This window comes from Podarcis vaucheri (assembly GCF_965113315.1).
Source record: "Podarcis vaucheri genome assembly, chromosome: 5".
Lineage (NCBI taxonomy): Eukaryota > Metazoa > Chordata > Lepidosauria > Squamata > Lacertidae > Podarcis > Podarcis vaucheri.
The window spans coordinates 84,395,491-84,420,709 of NC_138763.1; the positions used below are offsets into that span (position 1 = coordinate 84,395,491).

The window sequence follows — 25,219 nt, forward strand, 5'->3', positions numbered from 1 at the left end:
AGGATCATGTTGAGCTTTGAAATAATAGGGCAGCTTTGCTGCTTGCCCAGAGGGGATACAGTTTTGTCAACTGAAGAGCAGCAGCTTTACAACAGTCAAGCCAAAACAGAGTTTGATGGGACTTGAAGCATCTGCATCATTTGCTTTCCGGCACAAGCTCAATTTGAGGAGAAATTTAATCTCAGAGGAACAGAAGTCATTAGCTGTGTAAGACTATTTCTTGGGGAAGCGGAGGCTTTGATCTGTCATGTAAATACAGCAGAGCCTTGCTAATTCTCACTTTGCTAATCTGCAAACCGGCTAAGGCTGCCATCCTTTGCATGCTGACTCGGGGGTGCACCCCACTGAACGCAGTGGGATTGGCTTCTAAGAAATATGCATATGATCAGGTTGCATGTCTTGCAGAGCTTAGCAGCCCCCACCTCCCTACCTTTCACAGCACTGATTTAAGAGCAGGAAGCTCTTGATACATGTCTCTTATGTACACATCACAATTTTCTACAAGTTGTAACACAGTATGCCGAAATGTGAAGGTTAATAATTAAGTCTAAATCACCCGTGTGAAACTTGTTGATCAAAACCTTGCTCCATGATGCCTCTCCGTGCAGGTAGAAAGGAAGGATGGCAATTTTGCTTAAACCCTGTCACTAAGCTTTTTTTGAAAAAAAGTATTTGTGTCGATTTTTACTAAATATGCAAGAAATCATTACTGGAATTGTAAAGGCACACATTTCCTTAAATCATCTAGAACAATCAGACAACAAAAAAATAAACAAAAACATGCTCCCGTTTCATCCCATCTATTTTGCTGCATGTATATCAACTGTCACCAACCTGGTGCCCTCTTGGCGTTTTGGGCTACAGCACCGATCAGCCCCAACCAGCATGACCAATGGTCAGGAACGATGAGCGCTGTAGTTTGAAACTCCTGAAGGGCACCAGGTTAGTATGTATGTGCTTCATAGACCAGCAGATAAGCATCTTCTGCACGTCTCTGCATGCCTGCACCACTGTAGAATCCTTTAAAAAATTGCATCTGATGCTTACTTCTTTTGTGACACATGGAAATTCTCAAATAGCTCTCTCCCCTCTCCCCACAGCAATATCAAGCCATTTTTCTCTTCACTGTGTAATCTCCCTTCCAAACCATAAGCAGAACACCTGTGATCCCTGCCACTCAATTTAAGGACTGCCTACTGTTCTGCCAATAGGATGCTTCACCAACCTGTATCAGATCAACTGCCTGGAAGAGGAAGATATGCTCACAACTGCTTCTGAGGTGGGCAGTAGATGGTTAGTGGCAGATACTGTTTGATGGATGCAAACACGCATACTCAAAACGCTTAAACCCACCTTGGTTACTGTATTCATTGGAATTGTTGCCGCCGGGTGGAGGTGGGATTGAGGGGTAAGGGGACGGGCCTGGACCCAAAGCTGCAATCATCTCCATCACATTAGGCATGATCATCTGGCTGGGACTCATGGTTTTAAACCTCTTGGAAGGCATGCCGTCTGGATCATCTTTGATGTGAATGTCTGACTTGATTGGGACAGGCCTCCAGCTGCACGTTGGGTCAATTGTGACTTCCTCAAACTCTGAGCTGTAAAATAAAAGAGGTGCTCCACACTACTGTGTCTCCTTGATACTGTACACACACACACATCCAAGTAGAAGTTGCCATTCTTAAATTAGGTCCACAAACCCATTATCTGAAAAGCTCTGCTTGGATGGTTCTGAACCAACAAGCATGTCTGTTTACTCAGACAAATCCACAGCAGCATAAGCTCCTTTGTATAGCCTTGCAAAACTAGCTACGCTTTTCTCGGAACAAACATACTTTCCTCTGCACGCCACTTCACTCATTGGCCGCTTATTAGGACTGTCATTGATGGGGTGAGGTTGTTAACAGCAGGTTAATACAAAGTCGCTTTACTGGGCCAAGCAGATGTGCCACAAGTATAACCCACGGTAGACCTGCTTTGGATTTGAAGTGGCCAATGCCTATTTATTATTTCAGTTTGCTGTCTCTCTCCTCCTTGCTATCAATGTACAGCTCAAAGACCTAAAGCTTAATGGATTTCTGCACTTAAAATCAGTGCCCAGAAAAAACCTCTGGAGTAGAACAGCATCAAAAACAAAGGGATTCCACATTTTCCAATGGTAAAATTACACTTACTTTTGTATAGCGTTCAAAATGCCCCACATATACTGGTCAACCTCCAGGCCCTCCAGCAGAGCTGTTTTACTGGAAGAGAAGATGGCACATTTATTTATTTACAAACATGGGCACACACATGTTCATGACGCTCTGTAGAACATTTCTAAAAGTCCGTCCCCTGCCCTGAAGAACTTACAAGTAATATTTTTTTTTCTAATTCTCATAATCTGAATTTAGATTGTATTTACATGGAGTTCATTTTGGTGTGGACTATGAAGGGGTTTAATCAGTAATTCTCAAACAACATCACTTGAGGTCTGTAGAGTGTGCGCACTTGTGAAATTCCAAGGAGGGATTGGTGCCTGAGACAGGTGGCGTCTTTTCCCAATCAAAGCAGGAGGAGACTGAACGTTCCTGGTAGTGGGCATTACTAATTTATGTTGGACTTGTAGAAAACCATCAAATCACAGCTTCAGATTTTGCAGAAAGGGACAGTTTTAGGTTAAGCCAGAGACTGAAAATATCTTCAGAGAGCCTTTTCCTTATCAGCATGCTTCTATGGAACCCTTGTACATCATAAAGGGTGCTGCAGAATATGTAATGGCACACAATTCACACAGGCATTGGCCAGGGCTCTTTGATCTCATGGTATGAGCTGAAACAGTGCCCTAAAACACTTTCAGCCTTACCCTACATTTCCTTTTCCAGTTAGAGCAAAGACGCAGAATTTGTGTAGTAGTGGTTGGTTTTCTTTTAAACACTACTGTACATTTTGCGTCCTCAATAATTTCGAGCCATTCCCCACACACAAGGATTTCAAAGGAAAAGCCTTTATGCATTCCAAACTATTTGCTCTTCAAATGTCAAATGGGTCACCTCTCGTGAAAAAGAAAATACATATTAAAAATACTGAATTTTTAAAATGGCCTCTCCTATTATTCTCTACATTTTCATTCATCTTATTCAATCATCTCATATTCTTCCTCCTCTTAAAACATATAATCTCAGTGGTTGCAAAAAAAAGGTTTTTAAAAAAATTCTCACTGCAACTTATATTGAATAGCCACACTTACTTGCATACAGGACACCTCCACGTCCCTCGTTCACAGTTCAGCTGCAAGTAGGATTCCAGATCAAAGCACTGTAAAACAAGAAGTCAGTGATATTAGCTACACAACTCTACTTTCAAATTGATTACTAATAATAATAAATTTCAAGTTCCTTGGGAATTAATAACAAACGCACTAAGGGGTGAACAAAGAGGACTCATTGGAATTCATGTTCATGCTAAATTTATACTGTTCTGAGGATTAGTTTGAATTTGTGATCGACCAGGAAAGAGAAGCCCACACCATCCATGTATGGTGCTCCATTAGGGGCTTGATAGTTCTCCATATTTTGTTGGGGTTTGCTGCGTGCTGTCAAGTGCTTGGCAGGCCACAGTGCACATTCAGCTGTCACAAGATGTGCAGGCCTGCATCAACAGGACAGAAGAAGGCATTCACCTGTACATGTTTGCAGTCGTGGCCTCTTGCCGGAAGCTGGATCCGCCGGAATGTGATCGGACACTTCAGGGACACTTTGATAGCTGTCTGCTCCACTCCGTCCTCACCATTAAGAGTTGCATTGCCAGAGGAGGCTGCCACACTGCTAAAATTCCTCTTGACTGTTCAAGAAAGATGGCGCAAGGGGGTGAGAATACAATAAATATGGGGCACCATCTTAACGTTGCTGCATGAATTCTGCGCCCCGTATAAAATTCCCGAGACAGAATTGAGTTTCAGCCCTACATTTAGCTCATTCTATGAGCATAAAGCAGAGAAGATATCACTCTACTCACTTTTAGTGATACAGTGCTCGGCTGGAAGGAGGCGTTTCTTTAGTAAGCCCTGAAGTACAGAGCGCACTGATGGCCGGTGTACTAACTGCAATACGAACAAATGTGACTGTGGGGGGAAAGCAAAGAGTCAAAATTAATTCATCTGTGTGGGGTACATCTTCCATTAAACAAATCAGAGATCCTGGCTTTGGGTACTATATTGCATGATGGAGAGGCAGCTACACAGAAAGACACAGCTCCTACCTTTAGGAATCCTCCCACCCGTTAAGATCATTAGGGGAAGCGCAGTGGTTCAAATTCATCCTAAGAGATGCATTCCACTGTCTCTCGACACAGATGGACGCCAAGACCACCTCCCACCAGCCCCAGTAAGTGTGGCCATTGAACAGGGATGATGAGAGTGCAGTTTAGCAACATCTGAAGGGCCAGGGGTTTTGTACTAGGGATCTGATGGAACACTGCATCACACTAAAAGCAACAGCACATTTCTTTTTATACAGCCAAACCACAGAGTCAGCAGCCGCAGCAGGCCTGGTGTACTTACACAACAGCATGCTGTGACGGTAATTTGAATGGTGTTTCTTCCTGGCTGACAGACGTGCTTTAGATGCAGCGGTTTATGCGATGTCTTGTTGTCGCCACGTTCAATGGTAAGCGGAGTTGCGTTGACGCTGACCTGGACTGATGCTGGCCAGTTGGTGTTCATCTGTCTGTCTTCATGGTGATAGCACTTGAACTGTAACTCCAAGTCTGACCTGTTATGCAAGGCGTATGTTTCGGTTGGCATAAGCAACTGCTTTTCATACAACTGGGGCAAATGTCAATTTCCCCTTGTTTTTGAAAGCCATGGATACATTTTTCTGCCCCCTTAATTTTGTTTTGTGCAACATGATACTCTTTTAAATTATTTGACAAATAAGCACATGATACACATCTTGTATGGGCGGGTTATTTACATAAGGAAGAGTGTGGTGTTATATATTTTGAGAGTAGTAATAATATCGATACTTTACAGTTCAATACGACTTTTCATATGGTTGACCTCAAAGTGCTTTACGCAAAGGTGGGCTTCTAAGCAGCAGAGAGGGGGAAAGGTGCGGTCAGGAAGGTCCTCAAGAATTAGGATTTAGAAATGAGAAAGTAAAATATGTTACCATAATCAAAGAGTAAATAGACAGTCTCATCCTGCCTAAATCACATTCCCTTCTGTTCACCAGAAAGCAACACTAGAAAGGTGACCAGCAGAAAATAATTGACCCAAAAGTAAACACCATGCAGCAAGCACAAGCAGCAATCCTTTCCTGGTTGCCAGTTCAGTGTTTATTGCGAAGAAACACAGGCATTTAAACATGTGTGGTCCAATCACATTTGATTGTTCCACATGTGTTTTTGTCATTTAAACTTGGGTACATCTTCTGCCTGGTTAAAAAAGCTACATTGTGAATCAGCCCTGAAATGCCACTAAACATGAGTTTGCGTAAGGTATAAGTGCTCATGGCATTCTCACTCTGCTTTAGAAACAGATAAGAAAAACATAGGAAGGTTAAAGATGAACTGAGATTTCATTTTCTCCTAATGTGCTGAAGCATCCAGAAAGAATCGGGATTACCTGTCGAAAGCTGAAAAGAAGAGCTGAAGAATTTGAAAGATGGCAGTCAAAGACAGCAGAGTCTAGAGCTCTGTGAACCCCAAATTCTGGCACATCCAGGGGCCTTTGGAAGCTTTTGCTTTCTGCTGCTCTTAAATGCAGCTTGTTGCAACCAAACTGGGGCTTGTAGTGCTGAAACAAGCCAGCTTAATAACCCATGGCCTGAAGCTGGTATGAATGATGTTGACTCCAGCCAGGATTTAAAGCAGGAATCCCGATTTGAACAAAATGATAAGCTGCACTTAAAGAATCAGAAAGGAGAAGTTTCTGAAGTCCTCCTGGTTACACCTGATGGGATGAAGGAGATTGTGAGCCAAACACCTACTGTGACTTGTGCAGAAGGACAACCGATCAGTGTTGGTTTTTGATCCATGCCAGTGTCTATAAAGCCAGTTGCAGCTCTGGCCCATCTGCGCCTTCATCAAGGGTTGTCCTCCTCCCCACTTGGCTGCCACACAGTGGTGACAGTGTGTCCTGCACACATTGCCAGTGGGCCCCATCATACATTTGGCTCCCTAAAGAACATATGTTTGGCAAGCATAACAAATCCATAGTCCCCTGAAAGGGTGGGCTGGAGAGCCAAAGGTGTATTGGGTTGGGGGTTTTCCACAAGAGCAAATTCCAAACAGATCTCAGCCATATGGTGCTTGTATAAACATAAGAAAACCAACTTGAAGTAGGGAGCCAGGAAGTATTGGTTTTTTGGTATGTTTATGGAAATACAATGGGTGGAATGTTGTGGCTAGAATGCGACCTTTGAGTGAAGGGCAGGCTATAAATAACTGAATTAAATACATGTTGTTATTTATTAAACGCTTCAACAGTAAATTATATCTACTGGACTGTTTTTGTCTTGCCATTGTGAGCTGCTTTGAGTATTGCTGTGCATGGTAAAGTGACCAAATAAAGCACAACAAACAAAACAATAATAAAGACAGCCTCAGTTACGGTTTCATGTCACTGTATCTCTTGCCACTATGACAGCTGGTGTGTAATTATGGAACAGCCTCTCCATGGAGGCTTACGGGGCAACGCTGCTGCAGCTTGTGCTGGAAGCTAAGACCATCTTATTTTCCCAGACTTTTTTATTTTTGAGAGCCAAATTTTGATAAGACTGGTGTAATGGTGCTGTGCTATATTTTTAGGCTATTATCCTGGGGCGGTGGTTTTTTCCGTTTTGTTAAAAGGCTTTGAGGTGTCCCCCCTCCCCAAGGTATGTATGCCATTAATACTTCATCTGTATCCAAAGCAAATCTGGTTGCCAAAAAGCATGGAGCTACTCTACACTCAAAATCCTAACGCTTGGGTTCCTGGTCTGCCTGCCACTATGGTGGCTGTTAATATATGTGCAATATTAAGATTAAAGCAATAAAATTGTTTCCATGGTGTTCTGTGCTGCCTGGATAACTTGTGCAAGCTAAGAAGATGGATGTGTGCACTCTCTCTCTGAGCAATAGATGAATGAACCACCACCGTCAACTTAAATTCTTAATTTTTTATGTCCCCACAAGAGAATTAAACACAATTTTATATTGGGATAAATTATTTCCAAGAGAAAAGTTGCACGATGCATAAAGTCATAATAAAATCCTGCTGCTATAGCAGAATCAGCTAGAAGCCAAATACTTCAATTTTTAGGAAACATCTCCACCAATCTTATTTCACCTGTTCTCAGCAAAGGGGCAGAGTCAGGACTTGTCTTAAAGGTTGTATTGTTGTCTGTTAGATTTCTGAAGGAAGTGTGTACATGCTTCCGAACCACTGATTTAATGCAGTCTGGATGTCAGAATGTGACCCTACTTCCCAAGGCAAAATAGGTTACAGCCTCCCCCCCCCCCCAGCCACCAAAGAAAGAGAGCATCTTGCCTGCTCTTTTGTTCTCAAGCCTTCAAGGTCTGCCCCGCACCACTTCACAAACCTACCTCCACATTAGCGTCTGATGCACCGTGGGCCGTAGGTGAAAGACATGGTTGCTGACCGCCAAATTGTGTTCCAGCCGGAAGGGCTCTAATACGACCCCGTCTCTCACAGGGAACGTCAAGCGCAGTTCATCGTTATGGTTGGCTGGGATCGAAGAGGGAGAGAAAGCGTGAACTTTCCCTTTAGCATCTGCAGTGCGATAACAACGCATATATTTATACTGGACAATATGACACGACTCACTGATCTTTTGCTGGGCTGATCTTACGGCCTATTCTGGCATCACCCACTCACATGCATGCAGTGTGATTGGGAGTTCTGTGTTTATTTGAGCATCTGCTATATCTGACTTTACCCATCCTTTGCAAATAACTGCAAACCTGCCCCTCCCCCCCACACTTTCATCTTCAGAATAATCCTGTTATATTCCCTCTGCTCCACTGCCCAGAGCAACCCTGTGGGGAAGGTTAGACTGAGACACCATGACTGGCCAAAAGTCACCCAGTGAACACTGAGACACACTGGTTTCCCCAGCCATAGTTCTAATATATTACACCATGCGGGCTCTCAAGTCACTTCCCTGCCTTGAGATACAGAACTTGCTTTTGTATAGGGCAGCGAAAAAAAGTTTGCAGGTTTGAGCTCACTGTGCACAGGGATGGGGAAGGAGGAAGTAATGTCCTAGTGACCCCGAGGATGAGCAGCCTGTTGCCCCTGGGCCTCAGAGAATTTTATCACAGTCCCACAGGTTTTGGCTTAGAACCCCAAGATCGTCTGCTTTCATGTTAAATGATAAATCTAGTTTTGCAGCCCATATGACTACAGAGGTATCTCTAGTTGCATTCCGCTCTTGTTACGGAACGGCACCCCAAAATGGATTAAGTCCACAACTTGAGGTACCACTGTATCGAGATGTGTAAATATGCAGCAACAGTAAAACTCTTAGATAACAAATACCCCGAAAATACAAATGAAAATAGTGTTTTAAGAGGCTCTTTGGACGTTACATTCCTTCAGGATTGTCGCTTGGCAGAGTGGCTTGCACCTTGCAGCCAAACAGCCAAGATCCTGCAGTTACTTGAATACGGGATCCCCCAGGGTCAGGGGAGATCCTGTATTGGCACAACTGTGGGACTGCCTAGTGTGGCTGTCCTATAGTGGCAAGAGTGAGAGAGAGCACTTGAGAACCTGCCCCAGTGTCACCCAAGGAGACTTTAAATAAGGCAAATAAAGGAATATATAAGTGGGAGGGGGGAATCCACCCTCCATTTCCCATTGCTGTACACTGCAGATCTCTTCCTCCATTATGACAATTTCAGCCTGATTCTATCTACTTTTATCCAGAAATAAGTTCTACTGATTTTTATTAGAGTTGCTTCCAGACAAGTATGCCAAAAACTGAAGCATTTATGTTTTCTTCTATTTAGTTAACCTTTCGTAAGGCTGCCGGTCACCCCATGTATCAACGGGCAATCAAAATTTCTGTCTAGAAGGCAGCAAGCAGGCTGGTATTTATCGAGCAAAGTTTCTGTGACATGCAGTTTGTGGAAAGGAGAAAGCAGGGTTGCGGGGAAAACTTCGAGGAAGCTTCATTTGCTACTTACTTGGAGGTGGTGGTAAAGCATTGATATTTGGTTTAATGTCAGGTGGGAATGGCGGTTTGACATCCTGATTAGGGGACAGGTATGGAGGAATATTGCTCCCTGGAGTCATTGGTGGCGTGGGGTTTCCTGGAACAGGTGAGTGAGGGTAATTCGCCACAGGAACAGGCCTTGATGGCTGCAAAACGGTAATTGCAATTGAAAAGAGAAGAGAAGAAAATTATTGCAAGTGCCCCACAGCAGTGGAATGTGAACTAAAACACCAGGCGATGCGAACATAGACGTATTAACACAACACGCAATGACACAGGGAAGGTCTGTACAACTCTTGATCCACCATGTCAAATGAAGCCCACCAGCCATATGTGGCAGCCAACCAGGGACTTAATCAATACCCTATTTTGCTGCCTGCCTGGGATACTATAGTGCTTACATTTAAAATAGGAAGAAGCAACAGCTTCTGGCTGGCCACAATACAAAGCTGATGAGCGCACTTTGCTTGGTGGATTAAGCTATGCAAGCCTAACACAGGGAGATCTATAATTTGAGAACATTAGGACTTCCTGGCAGCTCTTGTCAAGCTGAGAAAGCTATTGCTCGAAATGTCACCGTAATCACACAATTACATTTTCTATAAGTAACAACCGCAAAACAGTTAAGAAGCGGGCCTCCAAAACGTTGAAAAACAGGAACACACTGAGGGGAAATAGAAACAGATGTCTGGTGAGTGGAATTATAACCACAAAGTCCTGTTAAGCTGAGGCAGAGTCTTGCAACAAAGCAAAGAAATGGAAACAGGAAAAAGTCGGCATTTTTAAAATGGAAGGAGATTCCGCTGTTCAAAGAGGGAAGGTGCTCACGAAGAAACTCACAAGGAGGACTCTGAGGAAAGGATGGCAGCACTCAAGGGAATAACACACAAATGAGAACATAGAAGGTGACAGCTGTTAAAATGGCAGACACCCACAGTCAAACAGAGGCAAAGGTAAGAAACTCATTGTCTCAGAAATTACGTCCATCAAACCCATCATAGAATTCAACGCAACAAAGCTATTACAGTCCAAAGAAGCATACCAACTGGGGGAAATGCCCTGAGGAGAGTGGGGAGCCAACAGACAAAGAATTGCTTCCAAGTGGGCCAGGAAAACAAGCTGGTGGATTCCAGGAGAGCCAGCCCTCAGTTAATCTTTCCTGCCTTTGACCACAAGGTGGAGCCATACCCCTTGGTGATTACCTTCATTACCCAATGAGAGAAACTGCAGCCCCTGCCTCTCTCAAAGTTTAGTTACAAATTACTGCACACTTTGACCTTATTATGCTGTTTCCTCACTCCTGCCACCATCGTCCAGTGATGTGGGTGTGGAAACACGTGTACTACACAAAACAAAGCTGGAAGTAAATAACTCAGTATGGCGTGAATGTTTTAGCGACTCCTTACTCCTTATAACTTGTGGTTCCATGGTCAGTGGTCTCTCAGATTAGTTATTGTTACTTATTACGCAGAAACTGGCTAAATGACTCATCAGCTCAGCATTGTAAAAAGCTCAACAACTTAAACTCTAAACAAAGTTCAACAACTTCAATCCTAAAAAAGGTTAACAACTTTGGTCGGCCCTTCACTTCATCACATCTGGCCCTCTTTGAAAAAAGTTTGGACAGCACTGGTGTATGCTGACACCAAACAAGTGGTGGAAAGAAAGCTGGTCTCCCCTAAGCCACAGTTAGTTGGATGGAAGCAATGCCTCTCAGGAGTGATCCTGGTACTCTTTTGCATGTTTTACACCTCAGAAAGGGGAATGCTTTTGGCCAGGGGGTGCTAGCCTGAGGGAGGCCTTGCAGATGTTGCAAGACAACAACTTGCACCATCCCTGACAAGAGAGGGGGAGGAATTCAGTTCAGTTCCCATTTAAAAGTGAAGTTTCCCAATTCACCCTTTCAGAAACAATGTCAGGACTGGAACAGGGGCATCCTTCAAAATTTGCATGCCTCTGAATTTTGAAATGCAGTTCTCCAGGCAAGTAATGTGTAGAAAAGTGCATATATCACGAGTCTGTATAACATACATGAATGCATTATATTTGGGGAAATTGTTTTGGGAGTCCAGCAGCATCTAGAGAGAGGAAGGATGGTCACATCTGCTTTACCCTCCAGCATTCTGCATGAAAATAGGGACATTTGAATGGGGTGCTCCTATGTTCATGAGGAATGTTGACAGTAATTGCTGGTGGGGCAGAGACAACCAGTGGAGATGGAGGTCCTTTGGTAGCAAGCCATCTGCTCATAATGGTCAATGAAGCACCAGAAGGAACTTGGAAGAACATCATTGCATTGCCCAGGAATTATCTTTGATTCATCATGACTCCCAGACAGCTTTGATGCTCCATCATCCCATATACAGAACCATGTCATCACATCCATCCACACTGTAGTACATGGCAGAGAGAAGTGGAGAAATGGTTCAACATCCCTGGGCTGGTACATTTTACACCATGGCTACTGTTGTCCTTACTATTTTAGAAGTGTTCTAGGACATGGAAACTTGACAGGTAATTGTGATAGTATCACTCCATTTCTTAATCTCACAGATATACAAACAATGCTGGCAAATATACAGATAAGCAACAGTTGTTTTATGAAACTTGAGAAAAAGAGATACAAACTTAAGTCAACAGGAACTTACTACTATTTCAGGGTGGCCCAGCTTTTCATACCAAGTAGGCCACAAGAGTACATGGACAGGGAACCCGCGGGCCACACACATACACATGGAGGGGGGCCGAGGGAACGAGGCAAAAATATGACCATCCCCTCCAGCCCTTGTGCTGACTTCCCAAAGCCAGGAAGGCAAGGCACCAGGCTCTTGCAGGGTCCTAGAGCCTTCCTGCCTTATTCCCAAAGCTGGGAAAGCATTAACTGGGCTTTGAGAAGGAGACAGGACCCTGGTCAGAGCCTCACACCTCCTTCCTAAAACCCAGCACCTTCTTACAAGAAAGGCATCAAGGGCTGCCAAAAAGACATTGAGGGCTGTATGCAGCCTGTTCTAGTTGCAGCCTGATTGTTTGGGTGTTGTTCAACTAAGATTTACTCAGAGTAGGCCCATTTAAATTAATGGCCCTCAGTCGTGTTCATTAATTTCAATGGGTCTAGTTTTAAGTAAAATCTAGTTGAATATAGCTCCAAATAGTCACCTATACTTACTTACAGATTTCAGAATGGAGCTTGTGAACTCCGATTAATTCCTAAGAGATGGAGATCGATGAAGGATCACTCTCACCTTGTAATACTGTCCCATGTTGACCGTTGGAGGAGGATATTGCCCTGTGCTTTGCTGGTTTGGCATCCTTTGTCCAGGGTAGTTGGGTGATGTCAGGGGTCTGGGAGGGTTGGGAGCTGGGTACTGACCAGGCTGGGATGGAAACTGGCTATTTGGTCCATACTGCTGGTTTCCATAGTTTGGCTATTTTGTAAAAAAGGGAAGGCAAATTAGAAAGTGCACCTCCAGCTGAATGCAACTGATCTCCCTATGTAGTGGAATTGACTTCAAACAAAAATGATCACAAGCAAATGGTTTGACTTCATTATACCTTGGCTGACACTTTCAAATGTTAGTGTGGTAATTAAAAACCTAAATTGTTTAATTGCCAGGCTCTGCTGAATACTAGCAAGTCCCATCAGCCCAACCGGAGTGCTCAGGCCAAGAAAGTGATGTTTCTGATAGTTTTAAGTGTAGGGCTTAAAAGAAACATTGGTTTATAAAAATGGGATAAAATCCAGTCAAAGCGGAGCACTTTAAAATCCAATACTGAAAAACTTCCTAAAATTTCTCTCACTGAATTCAGTGGGATTTAAAAGTGCTTAACTCTGATGTGGACTGTTCCTGTTATAAATGATGAGGCATAATTTACTCACCATCAATTATATATTTTACAGCACCACAAAAACACTGATTTTCAGGAAAGGCAGTATAAAGCACATATAAATCTTAATAGCAGTGCACATTCTGGAGACCTAAAATATATAACCACATATATAGCTGTGGAGTTGTATGCCTCACAGAGTAAATGAAATTACCATCAACACACACCCAGCCATTTATTAAATTTCAGTGACTGGTGCATAAATCATGTGTGAGTTTTTTTTGCAAATTATCTATCATCCATATAATGAAATACTACTACTACTACTATATATATATAAACATAATAAAACATTACATGTTAAAAGGCCTCCCTATATAGGGCTGCCTTCAGATGTCTTCTAAAGGTTATGTAGTTACTCATCTCCTTGACCTCTGACGGGAGGGCGTTCCACAGGGGGTGGGTGCCACTACCGAGAAGGCCCTCTGCCTGGTTCCCTGTCGCTTCACTTTTCGCAGGGAGGGAATTGCCAGAAGGTCCTCAGTGCTGGATCTCAGCGTCCAAGCTGAATGACGGGGGTTGGCCACACTCCTTCAGAAACACATCATCTGTCTAGCATGCATAAGAGCAGGAGAAGCCTCTGCTGCCACTCACCTCTCCTGGATACGGTCTCTTCATGGCCTGCATAGGCAAAGACTGGGGACGCGGGCCAGGGTAGGCTTGCTGTGGCATCCTTTGCCCGTGGTTGAAGGGATTCATTCCAGGCGGCCTGGGCTGGTTCATGCCCATAGGTGGCCCACTCATACTGGAAGGCGTCATGCCCGCTCCCATACTGGCAGGGTTCATGCTGCCTGGCATGGAAGCCGGGCCACGGGGGCCAGGCTGGTTCATGAACTGGCTGTTGTAAGCCTGAGTTGGACCCATCTGGAAAGAGGAACAAACCTTCAACAGAAGAAGAAAAAAGAATAAAATGCGACATGCATTTAAAATGGGAGGGGGAGCCAAGTTGAAGGGAGTCGGGGATATGTCGCATTTTAAAATCAGCAAGTGGGGAGGGCGGTAGCGTTCCTCCGCCTCTATTTCTGCTTGCGGCAGGTGTAACTGGAATTCTAAAAGTGACTAAAAAGTATGCAAAAGTTAGTAAGTTTGGGAACTCCATGTTGTGGCCTGTAATATATGTTGTACATGTCTACTTTTTGTTCTGTGGTACTTCAAAATAAACTCATAATAAGTATACGTTGTACACTTACTATGAGTTTATTTTGAAGTACCACAGAACAAAAAGTAAAGGAATGCACCACTACCTACTATAGTTGGGTTTTTCAAAAGGGATAAAAAGTCATGAGGTAAGTTTTGGGAGCAGAACCTGTGACATTCTGCATGTTCTCTATCACTGAGCTTCCCCCATTCTTGGAGAATCACCCCCCTCTTACTTTCCTCCATTTACTCCTACACTCTTCATCCTGTGGTTTAACCCATTGTCATCCCATAAGAGGACCCACACTCTTATTCCAACAATTGTGTTGCCCAAGTCTGATAGTCCTCCCTCATGTCTCTTTCCATCTCCTTCAGAACTTCTTTATGCTTTTGCCTAATAGTCCTTCTGCATTGGCAGGTTTTCCCAGCTCTCTGGATGTCATTGGCTTTGCTGCTCTGATGTCACAGAACAACTCACCAGCTGAATGCTTTAAAGGCGACACAATCTAAATTTTGAGGTACATAATCAAAACTCTTTTAAACTGAATTGCTTCATCTAATGTAGTAAACCACTAACTTCCAAAGATTTCTTTGTCAGTGCACAATGCTTGAATGGTCTCCAAGAAAAGACATTGAACCCTTCTATTCATGTATGTTTTAGAGATGAAAGGGAAGAAATGCCACTGCTTCTCTTATAGGTCAGGTGGTTGTATTTTAGAGTGAAGGGCACAGGAGCAAAGGTCTAAGACTGGCTTACAGGGTGAAAAAAATCTCCTAGGTAAAGAAAACATAGCTCCGATGCAAAACTTGAGGCCAGCCATCAAATGTATACAAGAGACTTTCTCTCTCTTGCTTAATCATAGAATTATAGAGTTGGAAGGGCCCCGGAGGATCATTTAGTTCAGTCCCCTGCAATGCTGGAATATGCATTTGTCCCATACAAGGATCAGACCTGCAATCTTGGCATTTTCAGCAACATGCTCTAATCTAGGTATGAACTTTTTATTTCTCAGGCCTCTCTTCCAGGACCCTAAATGAGTCTAACACTTAAGATACAGGTGGTGATGCTTTCTTTTCACTAGAAAGGGGAGCTTCATAGGTTTACAAGTAAGTAAGTTCCTGGTGGTGAGCTAGGAAGCTGCAGGAAACATTGGGTTCAAAGAGTGGCTGAGCAACTAGAAGCTGGGTGTGTTAGCAGCAAAGATAGGCCATCTATAATAACCAACATATATATTCAGGAACATTTCTGCCCCTTTAATTATTTGAGATATCTAGAGAGGGCTTTGCCCTTCCTTCCTTTTGTGATGCAAAATCTTCAGAACACGGCTCTTTGTGGTAGCCTTATTTATAACTCTAGAACCAACATCCCAGGAACCCCTCTAAGCCATCTCATTACTAGAAGTCTGGTTGTTTCTCTTGGGTTTTAAAAGTTATGGTGTTTCTTTACTGCTTTCTTTGGTTTTAATCTGTTACACATTTATTAATTATGGTTTTTCCTCTATTTGACTTTATAGTTCCAGTTGTGACTGACGGTATATTTAACTTGTCAACCTTTTTTCCAGAAAGGGTGATTAATGTATTTAAGAATTAAAGAAAACGAAGGAGCATTTCCATCCAGCAATCACCTGCTTCTTGCATGTGCAGTACATTCCAGAAAATGGGCCAAGATTGTAACTTGAAGTTACCAATTATACCTAAAGCATAATAAAGGGGAAATGACTCTATGCATGATGGGAGTAGCCTGCTTCTCTTACCGGTCCATACTGATTCATATCCTTGTTCTGTGTTTCCTGAAGGGCGGCAACTGTTGCTGTGGCTGTAGCCGTGGCTGTAGCTGCCGCTGCTGCAACTGCAGCGGCGGCGGCGGCAGCGGCTGGTTGAGTGAAATCAGCAGGCGGCCTGGTGTGGGGTGGGATCCCCATTCCTCCAGGATTATTAGGGCCTCCTGGGTAGCTAAAAGAGGGAAATGCAATTAAAAGGCATCAGTGTTCGAGCTTGCATTTGGGACTATAACAGAAACAATACGGGGGGGGGGGGAGGGAGAGATGTGCAGAATGAAAGTGAGATGCTACAGTTATATACCAATATTTGATAATCCCCGTACAGAGTTTAGGGAATTCTGCAACTGCAGCATAACTCTGGATGCTTTCAAGTAGAACGTTTCCCCCCACAGAATTGAGTCACTTTATACTTCTCTGCTGATTTCTTCTGCTACTTTAATTCTCACGCCTCATTCCAGGTGGCAATCCTTTGCAAATTCCCCCTCTTCTCCCCTCCCAAGAGTATCCACTGCAAACGTACTATTTACATTCATGCTCAATTCCCAAACCCACCCCAGTCCCAGCTTTCTGATTGTTTTTGTTCCCTTTCATGAATTCTGCAATCCCCATCCACTGAGAACTTTTGCAGGGAATTGCTTTTATCCATTTGCCTATTTTCTCAGAAATGTGGTGGCTCCAGAAAAATTCACCAGGCACCCCATCTTCAGGCAACCTGGAGGAAGGAAGGGCTTCCCCTCCTCAGTGGGGGCAATGACAGCACGTTGGGGTACTTGGTAGGTCTAGGTGTGCCAATATGTATTGATGACAACATCAGTCTGCATAAACATAAATCAACGAGGCGTGCCTGAATTGTTTCTGAACGATGCAGATAAATATAACCATCTCAGACCAATGTTTTGTCAGATGAATTTTCTGTGGTGACAATTCGAACGCAAGCACAGTATTGTTGGGCCTCGGATTCAGTCACATTCAAAGATCATTCTCTCATGCAAAGCAGCAGTACTTGTATCCATCAATATCCTTCTCCTCCTAGCTTAGCAAAATGTTAATCATGGCTAAACTGTGGTTTGTGTCACAATTTCAGAGTTAATTAAAACTTTATTTTAGGTGTTTATTAGAGTTAATTGATTGACCTAAGTCATTTGCAAATCATTTCCTGCTACTGTGATTAATTTCCCTCTGAGTCTAGACAGCCTTTTTTTTAAAAAAGCAACTATGTAGCTTTACTAGGCATAGTTAACTGTAACCCCTTCAGACTTTTTGCGTAAGCAGGGGGAAGAAATTGACAGCATGATTATCCATTAACAGTACACTATACTGTTAAGGCTCCAGCTCCTATGTTTATGTCACCCTCTTCTTTCACTGTTTTTTTCAAGAATGCCCTAAAGCTGGGACTGTGATTTTTATTCCCCTATTACAAAGGTGATGAACAATAAGAAAAGTGAAATTTCAGTAAGCTAACCATCTTATAACTATATATAGTTTAGGTTCAAAGACCCCATAACTACATAACTTTCAGTAAGACAACCATTTTATAGCCATATTATAGAAGGACTATAATCTCTCTAGCATGTCAGATTTATGATAGTATGGGTCTCTTGGGGTCTGATCAGATTAAGAGACTGGAAGTGGCCCTCAGGTTTGCCTGTTCTTTTCCTCACCTTGGGATGATAAGTGAGCAACCAAATCAGAAATCACCAGATTTTATTTCCATATGCAGTCTCCATGTCCTTGTGAAACAGAATTTGATTGTTATTTCATAAGGCCAGGAAGATCCAATATTCAGATTAATGTGGTTGGTCCTTCCCACGGTGAGGAGTAGGCAAGAGAAACATGTGACTCCCAATCTCAACATAGGCATGAAGTATCAGCTGAATAGGCTAATTGCCAAGAGTTTCCTCTGTATACATCTATATGAATATGGCATTCACTACTAAATGTGGGCTTTAAACAGGGCTGGGGAACCTGTGGCCCTCCATATTCCTGGACTACAACTCCCATCATCCCTGACAACTGTCCATGTCAGCTGGGGCTGATGGGAATCTCTCATTCACAGTGTCTGGAGGGCCCTGGGTTCCCTATCCCTGACTTTAAGAATGGATCAGGCAAGTTCACAGAGAATCAATCCATTGGTGCCTATTAACTGTGAGAATTACATGGATCCTCCATCTACAAAGGCACTGTATCTCCCTATTCTGGATGTTAGGGGAAGCAACAAGAATAGCTCATGAGCATCATGTCCTGTTTGTGCCCTTCCCAAAGGCATCCGACTGGCAATTGCTGAGAAAAGAATCCTGGGTTGGATCTAGCAGGTGAGTTTTTATCTGCATGTCTTATCGAGCGGAGGGAGCGTGATATGCCTCTCAGACCTGTGTATGTGGTCCATGTGTTGTATGGCAAAGGACCTTGTCATTTAAGCTGCTCCTGCTTAAAATACATCCATTCATTGCCTACTTACATGCCTGAGAAGTGCCAAGTCCTATTCTACATAAACCAGCCTTACCTTCCCCCAAAGCCTCCACTCCCTGGGTAGTTGGGCCGCCCATACATGCCCGGTTGTATGTACGGCTGATTGGAGCCTGCCTTGGCCGAGAACTGCTGTTGCTGCCCAGCAAACTGAGGTGAATTCATGCCAGGATTGCTGGTAGTCATCCCAGAAGCCATGGGATTTCCTCCTGGGTTCATAGGATTGTTAGCATTTGCCATAGGATTTCCCAGCACCTGGTTGAAAGAAGAAGAAAAAATGGAAGTAGCATCTGAACAGTTCTGATAGCAGCACTCATTCCATTATAGGAGGTGTAACTCTGTGTCAGGTTATATGCTTTTGTGCAGACAGTTGCAACTTCAATCTCTGGCAGATCCAGAGAAAGGATCTTTGGAGGGACCTGGGGTGGGGGTGGGGAGCCTGATATCTTGAAACACTGCTGTGGCTAGATGGACCAATGGCCTGACTGTCTAAGGCACCTTCCCTTATTGCTCACCCTTATTATCTCAGGTCCCTACCTATCCAGTGGTCTTAGAGCATGGGCTATCTGGAACCTCGTAAGACTCCCCAGAACCCCAGATGACTAAATTCAGTCTTGGTGATTCCTTATTTTCTCCTCTAGAATCTCCATGGTCCACTAATGTGTTTTACATTTGCAAAGCAAGAATGCAAATTCAGGATCTCTCAAAGGTTAAATATATAATGAATTGGCATTAAGTGATCGCTCTTGCTTCAGAACATAAGGAATGTGTTGCAGAATAAGATCAAGATGCACCCAGTGCAGCTTTAGTTTATTTTTAAATCCCATCAACCAGCAATTACTAGGTTATCCACTCGAAATCCCCTGGTGGACAGCGGTCTACCTTCTGCTCATACCTGCACTGAAAGATCCTAAGGCTACAGGTCTTGCTGCCTTTGAGAGCATGGCTGTGCCTCGTTTTGCTGCCTGAGGTGAAACAGAAAGGGGCCACCCTGTCCTGCCGCTGCCACTGCCTCCTTTACCAGGGTCACACAGAAGTACCCACAAAGCGATGACGATGGTCATGATCTCACAGAGTACATGAGATCTCACAAGATTTTGGTGGGATACTGCTGGAAGCTGCCCGAGGCAGCTGCCTCAGCTTCCCTTACGGGCAGGCAGGCCTTGTTTGAAAGCCAGATTTAGGCCCAGTAGAGATGGATGGATCTGTCAATTTCAGTTTCACACAGTGCCTGGTTTTTCCAGTCACTTTGCAGTTTTCCCTTTTCTAATATACAAATCTTTGCAAGCAATTTCCCCATATAATGCATTTTCATTATGTTAAACATGCACATCTCTGTGTGCACTTCCTACAACGAACTGGAGCAGTGTGTCACAAGATTTGGAGAAGCACAAATTTCATAGGATAGCTATGTTTTGTTTGGGACACGTGAACATGGTAGGTTTAGTGCAAGCCAAACGATCCCCCTCCAGCCTCCTAGAGCCCCAGGAATTATTTTTTTCAGCCTCCAGCAGATCTGCCTTATCTGATCCAAAGAATGGTTACCAAGGAAAGAAGCCACAAAATGAAGCTTACCTGGCTCTGGGAGGTGTTAGTCACACCCCATACTGTAGTGACCACTGAAAGGGAGCCTGGTGGTTGGTTGGTGTTTTGCTGCCAAGGAACAGAATCATACGGGAAAGTCCCATCACTGCAAAAAAGAAAATGGGGAGGGGGGGAGGAGAGATACACCTAGTATATAAAGTCATACTTTATAATTTAAAGGAGTGCTTGGGCTGGGTGTGAAGAGCAATCTTTTAATTTTCATTCCCCAGCCAATACACTAGCTTGGTGAACTGCCTGACAGTGATAACATTTACAAAGTTAATAGCTTCTGTTTGGTTGCAAGGAGAGCAATTGCTTTTGCATCAGCGAAGGGAAGAAATACGTTTGACAGTGAAGCACAAATGCATATGACAATGATTATGGAGGTGAATGGCAATGAAATTAGTTGAAGCATGAAGAGCTTCACTTTTGAAACTATGCTACCTGCAGAAGTGGCAAATGGCAATAAATTTGCAAAAGTGGATTTTTAGCAACTGAAGCAACACATGAAGCAAAGTGGATGCTTGGATACATTTGCTTTGCCAATGTCATTTATTTTTAAGCTCTTGAGCCACCGTGGCTTTAGCTCCCTTGTCCCAGCTCAATCAGGTCTAGACTCCAGCTCTTTCTTCCTGCACTGGCTCACAGCAATCCTTTAAAGGAACGGCAATTGCTACATGAGCTAAAATTAGAATTCACAGGGCATCCTCTCACACGTTGCATAAGCAGCACACCCAAAAACCCCTATTAAGTGTTCTATGAGAGCTACTGTGGTACACAGACTAAGAATCAGCTGTGAAACAGGAAATCTGCAATGAATTTACTAGGTAAGGGTCTTCTCTCTTTTGGTCCATCATCCCAAATCATCAATCTGGGGATAACAACACTGACTTGCCTTACAGGGGTTGTTGTACGTATGCTGAGATAAAATATATTCAAAGCACTTTGGACATTCGAAAAGCGCTGCATAAAAGCTTTTATTGCTATAAAACCCTGATGTAATAAAATTACATATTTTGTGACACATGATAGCCAGGATTATCTGCCCACCCCCACAATAAAATAAACTCATGCATACAGCTAAATGGATCTAGCCTCTCTTTCTGTGAGCTTAGGTTGATATAGACATAAACAACATGCTCTAAAAAAATCCCCATGACTTTGCTATGTAGCTGATCACATATGGTAGAAAACTCTACAAATGTCACAATCCATTTGCATCACAAGCAGGACCTAGATGGATGGTTGATTCCAATACAGCTCAAGAGAGCTTCCTGGAGCACCAAATCTACAGGCATGTGCACAGTCAATCTGACGGGATATTAAGGAGAACAGGAGGCCTGCACATGTCTCTCACCCCCCTCCTCTTGTATCAGGCGCAAGAGAGAGTTGGGTGATGGACATAAGAAGCCCAATATTCTCCTAACATCTCATCATGCTGCCTGTTCACACATAAATGGGAAAGGGATCAGGGCTGTAGGATGCTAACTTGGGACCCTCCATGCACAAGTGAGGCACCTGCAGATGTGAACAGACCATGCCCGCAGGCACTGTATCCACTTGTAAATGTATTATTATTTATTTACTGTATTCTCAAAACCTGCAACCTACAGCTTGGTCTTTGATGTGTGTCTGCTCTGCGTTAATTGGAATACATGCATATCATATTTTTAAATTTAAATAGGTGCAAGCCATTAACACAGGAATGTAAAATATAAAATTTCAAGCTTTCCAATATGTATAAATTAAATAACCTTTGAAGACAGGTATGAATGTGATGAATAAATACAGGGGTTATGGTACTGGGCAAAGTCAAGCTATCTTTTTGTTGAAGTACGATTCTGCTAACTTTGGTTGCTATGATTTCCAGTGCTGGAGCACTTGAGGCTGTTTACTACAGATAATGGAAGCACTCCTACTCAAAATGTGTGTTACGTAAAGCTTGGAAATGAGAGTGTATGTGTAATAATTAAAAACCAGCAGTTAGGTTTCCTTTCTACATGGCATGGGGATCCAAACATGCCAACAGCTCACAATCAAAATTGACCTAGCAGGTCCTACCTGTTGAAAATGAGCGATGGACAAAAATAAAAGTAACAATACAATGGAATAAACAAACTGGATCTGAAACATCTTCTTAACCATGATACATAATTAAGAATGCAAATGTTTATTTTGAGGGCATCCCTTTGAAATGGATATTGTGCATGACTGGAGGGGATGCAATGGGAACAGAAACACAATTTAAAGGGTGTTTAGCTTCCTCCAAAACTTAAAACAAGCTGACTTCTCAAGAGTAACAATGGGGGAAGTTTTAACATTAACTTTTCTTTGGAGGACAATGCTATTGTAGATAATTTTCTAACCTAAATAAGCATAAAGACACTGGCTTTCAATTTGTGTAACCTGAAGTAGATTGTACCAATGGCATCATCACAATCATCTTTTTTTTTTTAAGAAAAAGGAAAGAAAAGAGAAAACATAAATGTGGGCTCCATGTTGCAGATTGGGGCTAGAGGTGAACCGAAAGGTTGAAGACAACCACCTTAATGCAACCTGAGAATTATAATAGGTGTTGCTATGATGAAGCTACAGGAAACACCAAGGACTGAAAATAATCTGTTAGTCCGTCAACACTTTTATTTAGACCCTCGTTCTTAGACTAATTATTACCTAGGGAATACTGCACACAACATGGAAATAGGTTGCACTGTGAATACTGAAACTTGCTATCTAGTAAAAGCTATCAAGTAAATGTGCCAAGAATCGGGATACTAGTTTTTATACCACAGTGTGATTTTATGAAAACATTGTAGCAAAATCCTTCCATCAATAGCACAGTAAAGCACTAAAATCAAACAATTAATGAAACTGCAAGATCAAGGACAAAGTATTTGCTTGCAGTCAGCTGGGACATTAGTTTTCCTCATCGTCTGGGACCGTACGTTACAGCCAATTCACTTTTCAGCCTCCTAGCTGCTGCTTCTCTACTGAATGGGTGTCCTGGAAGCGGGAATCCTTTCCTTGCCAGCTACTTCCCCACTGCAATTCTCCCTGCCATTTTCCCCGTCAGCTGGAGTGTCAGCATCATGTTTCAGTCATGTGTCTAGAACAGTGGTTTCCAATTAACTAAGTTCTGTGCCCCCCCCCCCGTTTTTCAGAAGCCAAGCCATGGAACCCCTACTTTTGCAAATTTTGATACCTCTATAGTACCTTTTGTTACGTGAATGGTGCCACAGACTTCCTGCAGTCTACGGACCACCAATTGGGAACCACTGGTCTAGAACATTGGTAAGGGGGGTAACAATAGAGCGGGGTGCAAGGGAAATGAAAAGGGGTGTTTGGGAGCATGGAAGCCCCACTTCCACACACAACTTTTGTCTCCTGATTCTGCTTTTGAGAAGAGGCACCTAGGCTTTGGAAATTTAATTTGGCAGCGTAATGCGTTCTATCAGTCTGAGTCTCTTAAGTGTCACTGCAACCGGTGTTTCCTTGATTCTTTTATAGAACACTCTAGTGTCTATATGCTTAGCTGTAGGGTAATGCTTTCACGTATTCTGCAGTCCCTCTTCACAATGCCCACATTTACTGTGGTCCTGTTCTTTAATACCCCAATCCTGCAATTACCTGCTAGGCAGTTTGCTGGGGTCTCCTGCTAACAAGATGCACTGCAGGTAAGCACAGCTCCTTAAACTTCCCAAAATCAGCTAAGAAAACTCCAGTGGTCATGGGCTGGAAGGTGGAATCAGGAGACCTGGGTTCAAATCCCTAGACTCAGTGAATAGCCTTAAAAAAACCCTTTCCCAGGTTTAGTTCTCTACGTGTGTAGCATAAATAATGGCGACTCATCTCATCACAGAACTATCATGTGAAGATAAGTGAAGTAAAAATGTTGTTTCCCTCCCTGGGGCTTAGTGAGAGGGCATGACACAAGTCTCCATTATTAAACAACTACCCCACCCTATCTGAAATGTCCTTAGGACATTTCTGTCTGACTTTGTGTACAGTCACTGTAACTGTTCCCTATTCACATTGGCACATCTTGTCTATGAAAACACCTTTGATCCGAGAGCAGCTTTTTGCTCTGGTGCTGTTTACCCACAGGCCCCACTGGTAATGCCAGTGAAGGAGTAAAGGCAACTTTTGGTGAGTTTCCTTAGGACTGAAACATGAAGCATGGATTTGGTGGTACAAAGAGGGAGCTATCAAAGGACAGAGCACTGCAGAGAACTGTTCCTGAAGCACTAAATGCAGGGAAAGAACCTGGGGATGAATAGCTATGGGTAAATCTATCCAAGTATATGAATTATCCCTTTCTGTGGCTGATCCACAGAGAACAAGGGAGTCTTTTACAGCCTATTTCAGAGCCTGGCTCTTTAGCGCAAGCTGTAGAGACTCACGCTTTCAGCTCTGGAGGTCCCCGTTTCAATCTCTGGGGTCTGTCAAGATGGCAGCCGTCACATATGCACCTATGAATCAGAAGGGAAAGTGTAGGTCCAGAATAAAAATTGAAAGCCCTAACAAAGCACATTGATTACCCTGTTTTGCATGTGGTCCTCACAATGATGTCATCTATGACCTGGGTCTAAGTTATGCTTATAGCTACTCCAGACAATGGGCAGGCAAGCACACACTCACTCACTCACTCTTGGCTTTCCTCACTTCATCCAACTTATCTTTGCTTTCAAACAGGAAAATTGCAGTATTATCTAATCAGCCTCGGTTACTTTACCACCAAAGAGGAAAAGGAGCACATTAGCAAATCACAAAGCTAGATAAATTGCTAATATTTTGTTACATACTCACTAACACACAAAGAATAAACTACTGTCTGATATGTATCTACACAATACAGGGGGTGTGGGGGTGCTGTTCTGAAAATACCATATTCACATTGAGTTTTTCCCTGCAAAATATAATATTGCTTATCCCATGTCATGGCATCATCATGTGCACCTCCCTGCATTTGACAGCAGCAGGGGCAGACTTTGGTAATACGGTGCCTTGAGCAAGGGCAAAACTTGGTGCCCCCCCCCCAATATTTATTATTTTTGCAGTAATTACTTTTGGTGCAGTTGCTTTTTAAATTGATCTTCTCAGTAGATAGTTGTATAAGTTGTTGTTGCCATTTTGCGCACCCTGTGCAGGGGAACATCCCACACAACC

The 25,219-nt window shown here is 43.2% G+C and overlaps 1 protein-coding gene and 1 long non-coding RNA gene across 20 annotated transcripts in view; one reads left to right on the forward strand and one right to left on the reverse strand.

Annotated features, from left to right (window-relative positions):
• The window catches only part of LOC309533623, a 74,657-nt gene extending 58,711 nt beyond the window's left edge, over positions 1-15,946 (forward strand). For 4 of the 6 annotated variants that reach the window (XR_014220336.1, XR_014220337.1, XR_014220338.1 and 1 more), the window contains one exon: positions 1,101-1,347. This is a non-coding gene — a long non-coding RNA (uncharacterized lncRNA). Of the gene's footprint in view, positions 1-1,100; positions 1,348-14,640; positions 14,741-15,784 lie in introns of those variants that run through there. The other 2 variants (XR_014220340.1, XR_014220341.1) reach the window with 2 other exon arrangements.
• The window catches only part of ZMIZ1 (zinc finger MIZ-type containing 1), a 381,786-nt gene that overhangs the window by 11,100 nt on the left and 345,467 nt on the right, over positions 1-25,219 (reverse strand). For 8 of the 14 annotated variants that reach the window (XM_082225135.1, XM_082225141.1, XM_082225142.1 and 5 more), the window contains 14 exons: positions 24,454-24,522; positions 20,045-20,159; positions 18,507-18,724; positions 15,977-16,175; positions 13,680-13,967; positions 12,443-12,625; positions 9,172-9,346; positions 7,570-7,756; positions 4,544-4,754; positions 4,000-4,105; positions 3,665-3,825; positions 3,233-3,300; positions 2,178-2,246; positions 1,354-1,601 (listed from right to left, as the gene is read on the reverse strand). In XM_082225135.1, the coding sequence (XP_082081261.1) occupies positions 1,354-1,601; positions 2,178-2,246; positions 3,233-3,300; positions 3,665-3,825; positions 4,000-4,105; positions 4,544-4,754; positions 7,570-7,756; positions 9,172-9,346; positions 12,443-12,625; positions 13,680-13,967; positions 15,977-16,175; positions 18,507-18,724; positions 20,045-20,159; positions 24,454-24,522 (2,297 nt within the window). The remainder of the gene's footprint in view (positions 1-1,353; positions 1,602-2,177; positions 2,247-3,232; positions 3,301-3,664; positions 3,826-3,999; positions 4,106-4,543; positions 4,755-7,569; positions 7,757-9,171; positions 9,347-12,442; positions 12,626-13,679; positions 13,968-15,976; positions 16,176-18,506; positions 18,725-20,044; positions 20,160-24,453; positions 24,523-25,219) is intronic. The other 6 variants (XM_082225143.1, XM_082225144.1, XM_082225146.1 and 3 more) reach the window with 6 other exon arrangements.